The 13,200-nt window shown below is 44.9% G+C and overlaps 1 protein-coding gene across 1 annotated transcript in view; it reads right to left on the bottom strand.

Annotated features, from left to right (window-relative positions):
• Nucleotides 1-10,863, bottom strand: part of RETREG1 (reticulophagy regulator 1) — a 125,189-nt gene extending 114,326 nt beyond the window's left edge. The window contains exon 1 of the mRNA XM_065400015.1: nt 10,586-10,863. Within this exon, the coding sequence (XP_065256087.1) occupies nt 10,586-10,863 (278 nt within the window). The remainder of the gene's footprint in view (nt 1-10,585) is intronic.
• Between the last annotated feature and the right edge of the window lie 2,337 nt (nt 10,864-13,200).

The following is a 13,200-nucleotide window of genomic DNA, read 5'->3' as shown; positions in this document are numbered from 1 at the left end:
CAACATTTGTGAAAGAATCAGATGATTCCAATGACTAGTATATGGACACTTATCTTGGAAAGACTTTAATGGGACTGCCTGCCCACCTCCTAGATTAGACTTTAAGACACTGGACACAAATGCAAACATATGAAAGCAATTAAGAAATGGGACAAAAAGGAGAAATATAGGGTCACATGTGTAGATCCACTTAAATGATCAGAATAGACATTTTAAAGAAAGATGGAATTTATGTTTAAAAAGAGGCTAACCTGCCTAATAAAAGCAGATAATTGGTCTTTTATAATCAATTCAAAGAAAACCACTAGATTAGCAGTAACTGAAACTCTTATCTAATGGCTTGTCAGTGACCTGTATGAAGTGAGTTGGTGGTCTCAGTCCAGCCTCTAGTATACAAAGTGTCTACATCTTAAAATTACAGTCCAAATTTTCTGAAGTGTGGTCTGCTGAGCATTTCTTGTGGTACACCCCAGAATGCTAGATGCTGAAACGGTGTTAGCTTCTCCTTGTTTCCCACAGTTAAATATTATTCAGAGAAGCTAAATATACATTACTTTCCTAAAATTAATTTTTTTATATACACAATTGCTGTTTTGGGCACAGGCATGATGCATGAACACAAACAGGAAAAAATATAATGTACTATCAAGAATATGAGGGAAGACCATCCATGAAATAATCTCTCAATTATATGGGCCACAGTATAAATTGGTTAGAGATTGGCCATATCATCAGAAAGGTCAAGTGCTGAAATGGAATGGGGACTCACCTCTAAACCTTGTCTGCACTTTGAAAATGCTCCATTGTTGACAACAGACAAAAGCAATATGTGTAGCTGAACTAGTGTTAAACATAGTTCAAGTGCAAGGCTTTGCCTACCTTTGGGAATTGAAAAAAGTTGTGCACCAGTGGTATTGCTGGTAAAATTCCCTAGTGTAATGTGGCCAAGCATGGCCAAAGACAAACCATGGTCAACACTGTTTCAGCAGCACTGGACATAACTTGTCCTTGTCTACGCTTAGCTAAACAACGTTTAACACCAATTTGGCTACACCCATTTCTGACACCCATTGTAAGCAAGAGGCCATTTCATAGACAAGGTATTGGATGCGATCTCTGAAGGACATTGCAGAAGCACATTCCCAGGGCAACATGTGAAAGCTTGCACTGTCATTGGCTATGCTGTACCAGTTCTGTGAATAGAGAACTTTGGTCTTCATGCCTATGAATCTAGGAGCTTTAACAGCTATTAAAATTTTAAAAATAGCATACTTTGTATTTCATTAACATAATACCATACAGAGTTTAATTTAGATTTAAGAATTAATAATGGCAATACTGCCATTTTTATAATTAGTTCTCTTAAATTAAGTGATGCATATTCCATAGGTATTTGACTCTATTTACTTTTTGATAGATGAAACATTTTTCCTATTGTATTCTGAGTGACATTTTGGTTGAAGCTGAGGATAATCTAGAAGTCAAAGAACTGCAGTGCAAGAATTTAAAAAGGAAGCCACAGGGCGTGCAAGTTTATGCAACAGGTGATTAAGTGAAACAAAAACAAGCATATTCAAAAAATAAGAGAACCAATTTTAGAGTGATTGTCTTTATGAAGATCTGCAGCTTTTAAGCATGGGTGCTAAACGCTTGTGGTATTTTAATGTTAACCCACACCTTTCAGACTGCACATTGTATGAACTGCAGCAAAGATGAATTCTTACTGACGGGGAGTCAAATATATATGAGATGTTTTAGGTGAAAAAAAGACATACTTGCATGCTGTTAAAATAATATCTTACAATGAACAAACAAGCATTATTCACAAAAAACATTCACACTTACTAAAAATGACCTTTTCATTTAATAAATGTCACGAGAGAAACCAAATACATCAACAAAGATCACTATGTCACCGCCCTGTCCAAACTATATAAAACCTGATTGACAATGTTACACACATAAGATGAACCTGCAGTGACCATGAGTGCATGTGCACATTTAGCTACTGTACACAAATAGTAATTTACATATGTAATTAGTCATTTGTTGCACAAAGCACTGATAACATTTTGTTCAGTAATTTTGAAAAAAATCCAAGTCCCTATATCATGCAGAGAACTATCATCTTCAGTTCTGACCCAGTTTGCACAAGTGACAGGTAATTATCCCCGCAGTTGTCTATAAATAATTATGCCATCCTAAAAAAGCCTTAAGAAAATGCATTTTTTAAAATAAGATTATCTAATATGAATGCAACACAGAAATGTTGGATCAACTGTATGATGACTAGGTAACTCATGTCTCAAACACCAGCCAACAATGAACTGTTCATAGGACAGCAGCAAAGGACTGAAGACTGGATCAATAAGTACAGAAAGGAGAGGGAGAGTAGAAAGCAAAATAGCACACATTCCACTCTAAAAGTGGCAAAATTATATTATAACAGTTGTATTCTGTTACTAAAGACAAAGAATTGTTTTGGAACTCCAACATGCAGCATCTGTTCAAAAGACTGGAATTAAGATTTCTTCAATTCTATGCCACAAATGCAGGTCAAGTGAAGAAATCTGGACATTATTTTTCATACTGCAGAGGAAGCAGGTTCAGCAGTTTCACTGGTGATAAAGACATGTCAAGAGTGTGGTAATCAAATACCCATGTGTGAAAAAACTGATCTCTGCAGCCCTAAACTATTCTATATGGGGTGCGATCAGGTGTATAAGTGATAATGCCCCAAAATGCTTCCTTGTATACAGATGGCACTGTGTAAGCAAACACGCTCAGGACTTATTGTTAGACATTTCTCACAAGCACCGGTTTATCCATAACATATGGATGAACAAGTTAGGTTACTTGTGCCCTTTTATTTCCTTGATTTACAAACAATGCTCTAGCTGGATAATATAAAAGAAAATAAGTAGATTTTTATATATTCCAGTTTTTAAATACAATACAACATAAAATACATAGGAATAAACATTAAACATAAAAACTTTGTTTTAATCTTAATTACATATGAGAAATTTATCTTCTCATACTCCAAAATTTACAAAAGTGTGTACTGGAAATGTGGGCTTCCACTGTTCTCTAGGTCTTCAGACCTCGTCACTTGGCTGGCAAACTATGGGGACTACAGGTACACAGATTACCAATTCTTCTTATAAAACCTCACTTTGAACCAAAAGGTTAATCTCAACCAAAGCAAATCACAAGTTTCCTTGATTCCAATAAACCTTCAACTGAATCAAAACAATTTATTCTTGACCACAGCCCATGTCCCCATTCTAGAACTCCCCCACCCTACCCCCAAAAAATATATGCGGGGAAACTTCCTGGGGAGTTGCAGCACCAGCTCCTGATTTCACCAGCTGTAGAATATTATTGGGCTGCAGACCCCAGATTTATCACAACGTCTGTTCATAAATAAATAAGGGGCATATGAGGTCCCCCAATTTACATTTGCATGTAGAGTGCAATCTCTTTTGGTATGGACTGTCCAATTTGCTCTTTATACATTTGTTGTACTGTTCTTGAAACATATAATACAAATTTGTAAGAAAGGAAATAAACTAAAGCAGACCTGAACAACTGCTGTCCTTGTTGAATTAACATGTTAAGGAGTGAGCTATCTACATTCACTTACTTGCAATTTCAATAATTGATCTGAAAATTGGGACCTCTGCTCTTTTTAGGCTTAAAACTAAACTAAACACAGCAAAGAACATCAATATATATATATATATATATATAGGCTCTCTAATTTATTTGTTACAAGAAATTCAAAAACATCTGATAACATATCAGCATTGGGGAGTGATGTAGATGATCATTTGGAGGAAATTCACACCCTATCATCACACCAAAAACTATTGTCATCTTTATGCAAGGAACTGAACAGGGAAGGAGTGGAGGGGAGAAACAACCATCCCAACCCAGATTAGGCAGCAGGATTATTGTGCAGCTCCTCCACGGCCATTACTTTTAACTATAGACTGGAATAAAGGATGCTATCCTTCACTAAACCCTTTGGGGGAGCTATGCTTAAGTGTGGATCCAGTGTCCCCTCTCTGGCCTGCCTAAGCATACCAGCATATTCAGAGCCAGCACACAGACTTGTGTGCAAGGAGTGAAGAGGATCCCATTAGCAGCCAAACATACCTATCTCTCCTGCATACAGGAGTACTATGGAGGTTCCTTAGTACAAAAATGTGTGCCAGGGAGGATTTTATTCTGATGAGCCTCCTCTATACCAGGAAATCTTAGCTCAATTTTTAAAAAGTCGAGTTAGCTGACATGATGCTGAACATGACTTATTCATGTCTACACCAACTGCAAAGTCGTGGTCAGCATCACATCAGCTAATTAAAGTGATACAAATCATGTTTAAGCACATCTCATGTAGGCAAGGCCAAAAAGAAAGGGTTGTTTTGTGGTTAGAGGATCGCCTGAGACTTGGGATACTAGGTTCTGTTCCCTGCTCTGATAAAAACTTCCTGGGTGACAATGGGGAAGTCATAGAAGACCAAATTTTCTAGGGTGGTTATGAACGACTCTGTACATACCAGACTGAAACATGCAATTCCCCTCCTCAAATATGTATGTGCACTTTTGTAGAAGGAAGAGATAGCATGCTACATGAGGGCATATGCAAGGGCACATACCTCTCTTTAAAAATTTGGGCTTTAGCCACCAGGTCAAGTAGCTCAGTTTCTTCCTCATAACATTAAAATAAAGAGCAGATCTGCATATAGTGCGTGCGCACATTCCAATACAGGCATGCAAATCCTTATGTATGTGTGACTTGCCTATAGGCATGTACCAGCGAGGTTGTTTACAGTGTGTGCGCGCACATTTGAAAATCTAGCCCAGCAATATCTGCCTACCTCACAGGAGTGTTCAGACCTAAAAATCATTAGCAAATTGCTTTGAGATATTTGCAAAAGTCAGCACTATAAATGCCAAGTATTATTAGAAGATTTCAAATAAGGAGAAGAATCCACTTTCCTTTAATCACAAGTCTTAATGCATACCAAATACTTTATCAACATATATCAGGGGTGGGCAAACTTGTTGGCCTGAAGGCCTGGGTGGGGAAATTGTATGCAGGGCCATGAATGTAGGGCTGGGAGAGGGGGTTGGGGCGTGGAGTGTGTGAGGGGGTGTGGTGTGCAGGAAGGGGCTCAGGACAAGGGGCTGGGGTGCAGGAGGGGTCTCAGGGCAGGGGTTTGGGGTGCAGGAGGGGTTTGGGGTGCAGTAGGGGGCTCAGGGCAGGGGGTTGGGGTGCAGGAGGGGGTGCGGCGTGCAAGAGAGGGATCAGGGCAGGGAGCTCAAAGCAGGGGGTTAGGAGGCTCAGGGCAAGGGGTTGGAGTGCAGGAGGGGGCTCAAGCAGGGGGTTAGGGTGTGGGGTACACAAGGGGTTCAGGGTGCAGGCTCGGACCCAGCGCCGCTTACCTCGAGCGGTTCCAGGGTGGCAGCAGCATGGAGCGGGGCTAAGGCAGCCTCCCTGCCTGCGCTGGCCCCGCGCCACTCCAGGAAGTGGCCAGCATGTCCGGCAGTGGCTCCTGGGGGTGGGGTGGGGAAGGTGGCTCTGCCGCCTGCTGCCCTCGCCTGCGGGTACCACCCACGAAGCTCCCATTGGCCGCGGCTCCCCATTCCCGGCCAATGGGAGCTGTAGGGGGCAGTGCCTGCAGGCGAGGGCAGTGCACAGAGCCCTCTGCCTCCCCTGCTTCCCCCCACCCCCGCTTCCGGGAGTGGTGCAGGGCCAGGGCAGGCAGGGAGCCTGCCTTAGCCCTTCTGCGCCACGGGGCTGGCAATCCCGTGGGCCGGGTTGAAAGCTCTGATGGGCCTGAACCTGCCCGCGGGCCGTAGTTTTCCCTCCCCTGACATATATGCTATTTCTTTCAGCATTTTATATGTGTTTCTTACAATTTGTACTCCTTGGGGAATTCTGCACCAAAAAAATTAAAAATTTTGTAAAATTCTGCATATTTTATTTGTCAAAATAACACAATCATGCCAGTTTTAATTATTTTGGTAATTTATTTCAAAATACCTGTCAGCAAGTATGTCTGTAACAATACAGACAACAAAAAAGGTTCAGGAAATGTTTTTTGACAAATAGATTCCTTACTAGGCATATTAATACAGAACTTTGAGTAATACAGTAATACAGAAACGTATTCCCACACCCCTCATAAGCAATGCAGAGGTTTGGATGAGTGGGGTAATGGAGGAGCTGAGGGAGAGAGAAGCAATTGCTGGGAAGGAGCCTGGACCCTCCTCTCCATGTAGCCCTGCACCCCTCCCTCCCATCCCCAGGTTGTCCTGCACTCCCACTCAGCCACCCTCCTCCCCATGTGTCCCTGCACCCCCACTCAGCGCTGTCACCCCACTAGCTGTCACCCCCACTCAGCGCTGTCACCCCACTAGCTCCTGTGCCCCCGCTCCAGTCTGTCCCCCAGAGCACTTTTGAACCCCAGTCTATGTGAGCCCCCAGCAGCTCTGTGTGCCCCGTTCTGTCTGTCCCTCCATATCCTGTGCCTCCTCACCTGGCCCTGCAGGCAGGGCGCTGTGAGGAACACAGACACTGCCACCTCCCGCTCTTCAGCCGGCTGAGTCAGCCTGTGAGCCGGCTGCCCTCTGTCCTGGCACCATAGCAGCCCCTGATGAGCGAAAGGTATAACTGTAGCACCTCTCCAGCTGTTTTTCCTATGGGGGACATGAATTCTGCACATGCGAAGTGGTGCAGAATTCTCCCAGGAGTAAGTTTGATTTCATGGTATCAGGTGGAAAAACTTTCTTAGCATAGTCTCCATGCATACAGACACTTCGGATGGATGATGAATTGCTGCTTCCTCTTCCGATATTTGTGTCACTGCACTCTTTCAGGAGATGAACAAAGAAGCTTCACATAATGACCACAAAAAAAAACAAACTCAAAGCACAAAAAAAAAAAAACAAGAAGATTACACTTGTTTTTTCTTGAGAAGTCTAGCCAGCTCACCCACCCTCCACCCTGTCCAATACAGAAGCTGTGTAAATGCAGATATACTTCCTCATGTCAATTAATGTTTAATGTAGTGTTACTGTCAACAACTTTCATGGACTCTTGCTCACTCTGAGTAGTACACAAAGTCACATTGAGGCAGATCACTTTATCCCACAGCGGACTGTAAGCCATATAAATCCTTATCTGTCATGTCTCTAGGTAACGTAAGCCATAACTGCAGCATTATGATGCATTTTACACACACACACAAATAAATACAATATATACACATATCCACACATATATACAGAATCATTCTTTCCCCCGTAAAATGTATAACAAAAGTATGCATATTTGCAGAGGCAAAATTAACTGTGCCACAAACAATTTTAGCCTTACTGTGTGAGCAGTGTTTCTAAACAGCAGCAACTTTTGAATGTGACAATGTAAGTCCATTTACACTTGTAAATTACGCTACTGTATATGCATGGATAAAAAAATTGGAAACAAAACACAATGAATGGATAATATACTATAGCGGTATTATATAAACTAATTGAAAATTCAGAGAAGTAAAAGAATAAAGTGTCTCACCGTCCAATACTCATTTAAACCCATTAAAAGATATTTACATCATTTTTATTCATCTACAGCAGTGTTTCCCAAACTTGGGACTCCGCTTGTTTAGGGAAAGCCCCTGGCGGGCTGGGCCGGTTTGTTTACCTGCCACGTCCGCAGGTCCGGCCGATCGCGGCTCCCACTGGCTGTGGTTCGCTGCTCCAGGCCAATGGGAGCTGCTGGAAGCGGCGGCCAGCACGTCCCTTGGCCCGCACCGCCAAAAAATGGGGTTTTAAAAAAATAGAGATAAGAATGGGTCAAACGACAAGGAGTTTACAAAAAGAAGGCCACAATCTAAACAGTACGTACTAAAATCTTCTCCCCTGTATAAAGTCAGAGTGAACATAATAACCCCCTGTGAAAGTACGGTCAAGAATGGGAGTGGGGATTATACCCCTAGGCAACAGAATGGTAGTTGAGCTGCAATTGCTTCCAATCTCTGCCTGCACACTCCTTCCACCCAGATATAAAATGTGTGATGACATAGAGGTGAGGGGCGGGTGGGGGAAGCACAGCATTGTCTGCTAGAATTAAACAGAGCGCTCCGACTATTCTCCCTGACTGCTTCCCCACAGCTTCCTCTCCACCCCCATCTGGGCTGTTGTGGCAACGGATTTCCCACTCACCCCTTTGGCTGATGCAGTGAGAGATCCCCCTCCTGTTCCAATCTACTTTAACCATGGATTACATAGTTCTACTATCATTCACATCCCTGAATCTTTCCTAGTTTACCCCCACCCCTCGATTCCCTCTGCACAATAAAATGGATGAAGCCCCAAGAAGCACTGCTCTGCAGTGAAAGCCAGGTTTTCTTCATCCTGGCTCTCTCTGGCACTAGGAATGTAGCATGAACTAGAAATTCTGACAGAACCATTTCACTTAAATATCAGTAGCCATACAGTAGAATGCGAGCTGCCAATAAGACCATCAAAACCAACAGTATACATGAGTACAATAGAAAAAACAAACAAACATTTTTTAATTAAAGGAGCAGAGGTAACAATGGTTGCACCCATCTACAAATCTACAGGTTCAACCCAGATCTGGTCAGACCAAATGTCCTTATCCTAACTGACTATTCCTTATGCTCAGTTATGCTCAAACTCAATGACAAATGGGAAGCCCTGTGATGCTCTAAACAAATGCAACCATCTCTACCTGAAATGCAGAATTTAATATAATTATCTTATAACCTAACCAGCTTTAGTGCTATTACCAATACTACCCTTCATCATTTTTTTACACAGCTTGGTTAAAAACAGGTCAACAAGGCATTATGGCCCTTCCGGATTGTAAGCAACCATTGTTGCAGAAACGGGATCTGACAGATATAGAAAATGATGGTACAACTCTATAATTATTTTCTTAATGCAAGAGACTTACCTGCTATAGCAAGTATAGTAATGTATGTTATGAATTGGGAGTGTTTGGGCTTCAAATGAGTTATATATCACCTATCTCGTAAGCCAGGAAAGAACCCTTTAGTCTAGCCTTGGCACTAGAACATTTCTTTCCTTTCAAATTAGCAAATGACACCACATTCCCGTTAATTAACAAGCACAGGCCTATATTTTTGTATTCAACAGAATATTTTCCTGTGTAGTGTGATGCTTAAGAAAATACTCAAGTTCTTTCCTTATGATTTGGACCGCATACTATTTAAAAAATGAACATTTCCAAGGTCATAAAGCACTGAATGCAGTTGTCAAAAATCCACCTGTTTTTTTGCTTTGTCTCTCACGTGCCTTACTGAGGAGGAAAGAGGACGATCCTATGGGATAAAACATAATTTGATGCCCTAATCTCACTTGTATTAAAAGATTCAGCCCTGAAATATATGTATATATACGATGCTGGATGTATGAACACAGAATACATTTAAGATATGGTGATAGATGTGGGGATTTTTTATGCACTGGTGCAACCACGGATCAAAGAAGCATTGAAACACGAGTAGAAAAGTGTAGAATATTCCTATGGGAATAAATTAGTTAAATTATGAAGATTTGGGGGTGGAGCATGTGGGGTGGTTTTGCAACACAATGCAAACATGCCTATTTCAATTATAAATCTTCCTTGTTTATACACAAAGTTGACCTAAACCAACTAGAAAAGACTGAGTCAAGCACAGACAATATGCTTGCTGCTGCACAAGACACAAAATACAGAAAGCCCTTATTCTGCAATAGGCTTTTAAATAAGGCTACTGATTCTGCAACACACACACATGCTTAACTTTATGCCTATGGCCTCACTCCCTTTGCTATCAACTCTACATCAGTGGACCACTTTATCAGTGCAGAGCTCATTTCCCGATTGGGGTCTAATTTCATGAGCTTCACTCCCCTCCCCAAAATGTGTTGGAATTCATGTGTCCCCTTTATCTCAAACCCAGAAGATATTTGGTGCCTGAGTGAGTCTAATCCCCATAGCATGGATTTGTTGGAAAGGGAAGGGAAAGGAAAAAATGATGAAAACAAAAGCAGGGAGGAAACATTGTACTCTGTTCAGCTCTGGATGTTGGACAGAAAGGTGGGAAAGGAAGGGAATAAAGTGCTGAGGAATCTCTCCCTTGGATATCATGGCGATATTAAGGAAAGGCTGGGGTCTCTCCCAAGGGCAGGAGGGGCAGAGTGGGGTGGGTCTCCCGCGTGGGAAGGGGGAGGGAATAAGGTGTATTGGGGAGAGGAATGGAAAGGGGGCAGACTGTCCTCATGGGATGGGGGGAGAATAAGGGGAGGAGGTGCATGGGGGTATCTCTGCCCTAATCAAGATAGGGGACGGGGGTCTCTCCCATAGAGAACGGAAAACAGGGTGCACCGGGCACGGCTCTGCTCCCGGGGAAGGTCTGCAGGGGAGCGCGGTGCGGTGGGGTCTAGGTTCGCAGAGGGGGAGCAGCTCTTTCCGAGCGGGGGGGGGGGGGGTGTCGGGTCTCTCCCGGGGCCCGGGCGGGGCATCGCCCCCAGGTTCTCTCACCAGAACAGCAGGTTGGCGCAGACGAACCCGCCCAGGCTGCGGAGCGGCCTCTCCCAGCTCAGAGCAGCCGCGATGCAGCCGCCCAGCGCCAGCCCGGTCTCCCCCAGCAGCGCGGACGCGGCCCCGCCTGACACCTGCTCCGGCTCTTCATCTCCGGCCGCTGGCACCGGCGGCTGCTGCTGGAGCCTCCCAGCCGCCGCGCTCCGAGCCCCGGGGACCTCCCAGCCACCGCCCGCCTCTGCGCCCTGCTGCTGCCGCGGCGACCCCGCACTCGCCATGTCTCGGTGGCGGTTGCTGGGTGCGAGATGGGAGGGGGCGGGACGAGGGCGCGGCGCCCCGGAGAGAGGCGGGGGTGGGCTCCGCCCGCACAGCGGCTCCCTCTGCCAGGCACCGGCTGACGTCACCGCGGGGCCGGTAGCCGTTGTCACCGCTGGGGGGAGGAGCCGGGGGGCTTGCGCGAGGCAGGTGCCGGGAGAGGAGCACGCGCAGCTGAAGCGTTTCGTCGCCGTTGCTGGCAGCAATGCCCGGTCCCCGTGTGTCTCTCTCCGCCCAGACCAGGGTAACGGTGCCGCCGTCACCAGGGGAGCGATTGTGTCATAAATCTGCTCTGAAGCCCGCTACCGCGTGGATCGGGGTGGGAGGCCGCGGGGAAGCTGCCCCGGTTGTGTTCCGTGGCTTGGGCCCGGGGAGGGGGGCTCCCCTCGGGGCGGCCCCTGAGCCCGGGCGCTAGGCACAGCCGAGCCCGAGGGCCCCAAAGCTACCGAGAGCGCTGTGTAGATGCGCTGTTATGGAAGTGACACACCTAGCCGGATGTAAGGGCAGACTGTGGTTTGAGGCAAGTGTCACAACTCTGGGGCACCTCTAGGGAACTGCAAGGCCGGAAAGTTGGCAGATGGTCGCGCTGGGTGAGGCTCATGCCGGGGTAGGGCTAAGCGCGTGCCTCACAAAACTGGTTTGTTACCATGGCAACTTACCACACCCTCGGCCTTCAGCCACTTCGTAAGGGTGGTGCTGTGCTAACCGCAGGGAGGTCTCAGGAGAGGATTGCAGCAGTTAAACTCAGACAGGGGGGGCTGCGCCCTGTGCTGCTCCTGCCCTTCCCCCTGCCCCGTGGGGCGGGCCCTGCGTAGCTGCAGGAGGAGCCAACAGTCAGTGATGGCTCCAGCTGCTGGGTTGGTCTACTGCTTCTTAAAGGGTAAGCTTGCAATAGCTATTAAATTATACATTTGTTAGGGATAGAAATATTTTGTAATATGTGCCTCATATGCCACCATTGACTGGCATCATTTGCTCTGCACCATCCAGGCTGCGCTAGCAGCTCTAGCTCCTCTTAATGTGTCTTGGCATTCGGCACAGAAAACAATTGGTATTGGGTACCAACCCATCACGTTGGTGGGGGCAGAGCAGCATGTAGATGGGACAGGAGCCATTTTTTCTAGGGTTCAGCCCGTGTTGTTATTCACTTTGGTGTGGGGGAAATTAGGAGAGGTTGGACCTTCAGACTGCGTTGCACCATGGTCTGGTGAAGGCCAGTAGAGAAGTGTAGGGTCCAGAATTGGTGGAGGTTGTTAGAGCCTACATCCTGGAGAGCAGGATGCAATCCTCTTTGAAGGAGGCTTGCATAGACAGCTATGTGTTGATGGCCCATTAAGGATACTTCACTGTAATAATGGGCCATAGAAGAAACTCATCCCACCCAGTAAGCCTTCCTGTGGATGCCTCAGCAAGAATATGGGTAATGGCTGCCCCTATTAGTTATCAAAGCATGCAAGGACATGTGATATGCTCATGTGAGCCTGGACTCCATCTTGGGTCAGTTACTTTCCACAAACAGAGGCTGTGAGCTTTGTTTGAGATGGTAAAATTCCATGCACATGGCAGAGGATATAAAAGACCCCTGAGATATCTCCATTTTGCCTCTTTCCTGCCCTGATTTGCTTGACTGTGGATTTACAACTAAAAGGAGCATTTTGAACTATGGGCTGAGAACCTTCCAAAAGAGAGAGAGACTTTATAAGCCAGCAGTCTATTCCATCACTGCTACAAACCTGATTATAAGGACTTTGCAATTATTTGTATGTATATGGTCTATTAACCATTATTAACTCTCTTCTTTTATTATTAAACTTTTAGTTTTAGTTACTAAAGGATTGGTATCAGTGTGATTATTGGGTAAGAATTGGGTTATATATTGACCTTGCTATGTGGTCGAGCTCTTGGGATTAGAAGAATGCTATGTATGATGAAACTGAGACAATGGCTGTAATGCCTAAGGAGACTGCATCTTTGATTTTTTGCTAACCAGCGTGGTAAGATGGAAGTTTACTTTTGTTTCTGCCTTGGTATAATCTAATGATAGAAAAACCACCAGTTTGGGGTGAGTTTGTCCTATTTCTCAGCAATTTTTTCTGAATTTGGCATCCTCAGCTGTGACTCACTAAGGCACAGTGACATTTGGATACAGTACAACTGATATTTGTTGGTACTCAACTTCTAAAAATCAGGCCACTTTGAAAACATGGATGTAGGTGCTTAACTTAAAGTACTCAGGTTTGCCTTACCCATACGCAAACTACGCAGCTGTGTAGGGCACCAGGAAATTTGCCCAAATTTCC

This window comes from Emys orbicularis, chromosome 2 (assembly GCF_028017835.1).
Source record: "Emys orbicularis isolate rEmyOrb1 chromosome 2, rEmyOrb1.hap1, whole genome shotgun sequence".
Taxonomy (NCBI): domain Eukaryota; kingdom Metazoa; phylum Chordata; order Testudines; family Emydidae; genus Emys; species Emys orbicularis.
The sequence above is the reverse complement of the archived record's forward strand: the minus strand, read 5'-3'. Positions and strand labels throughout refer to the sequence as shown.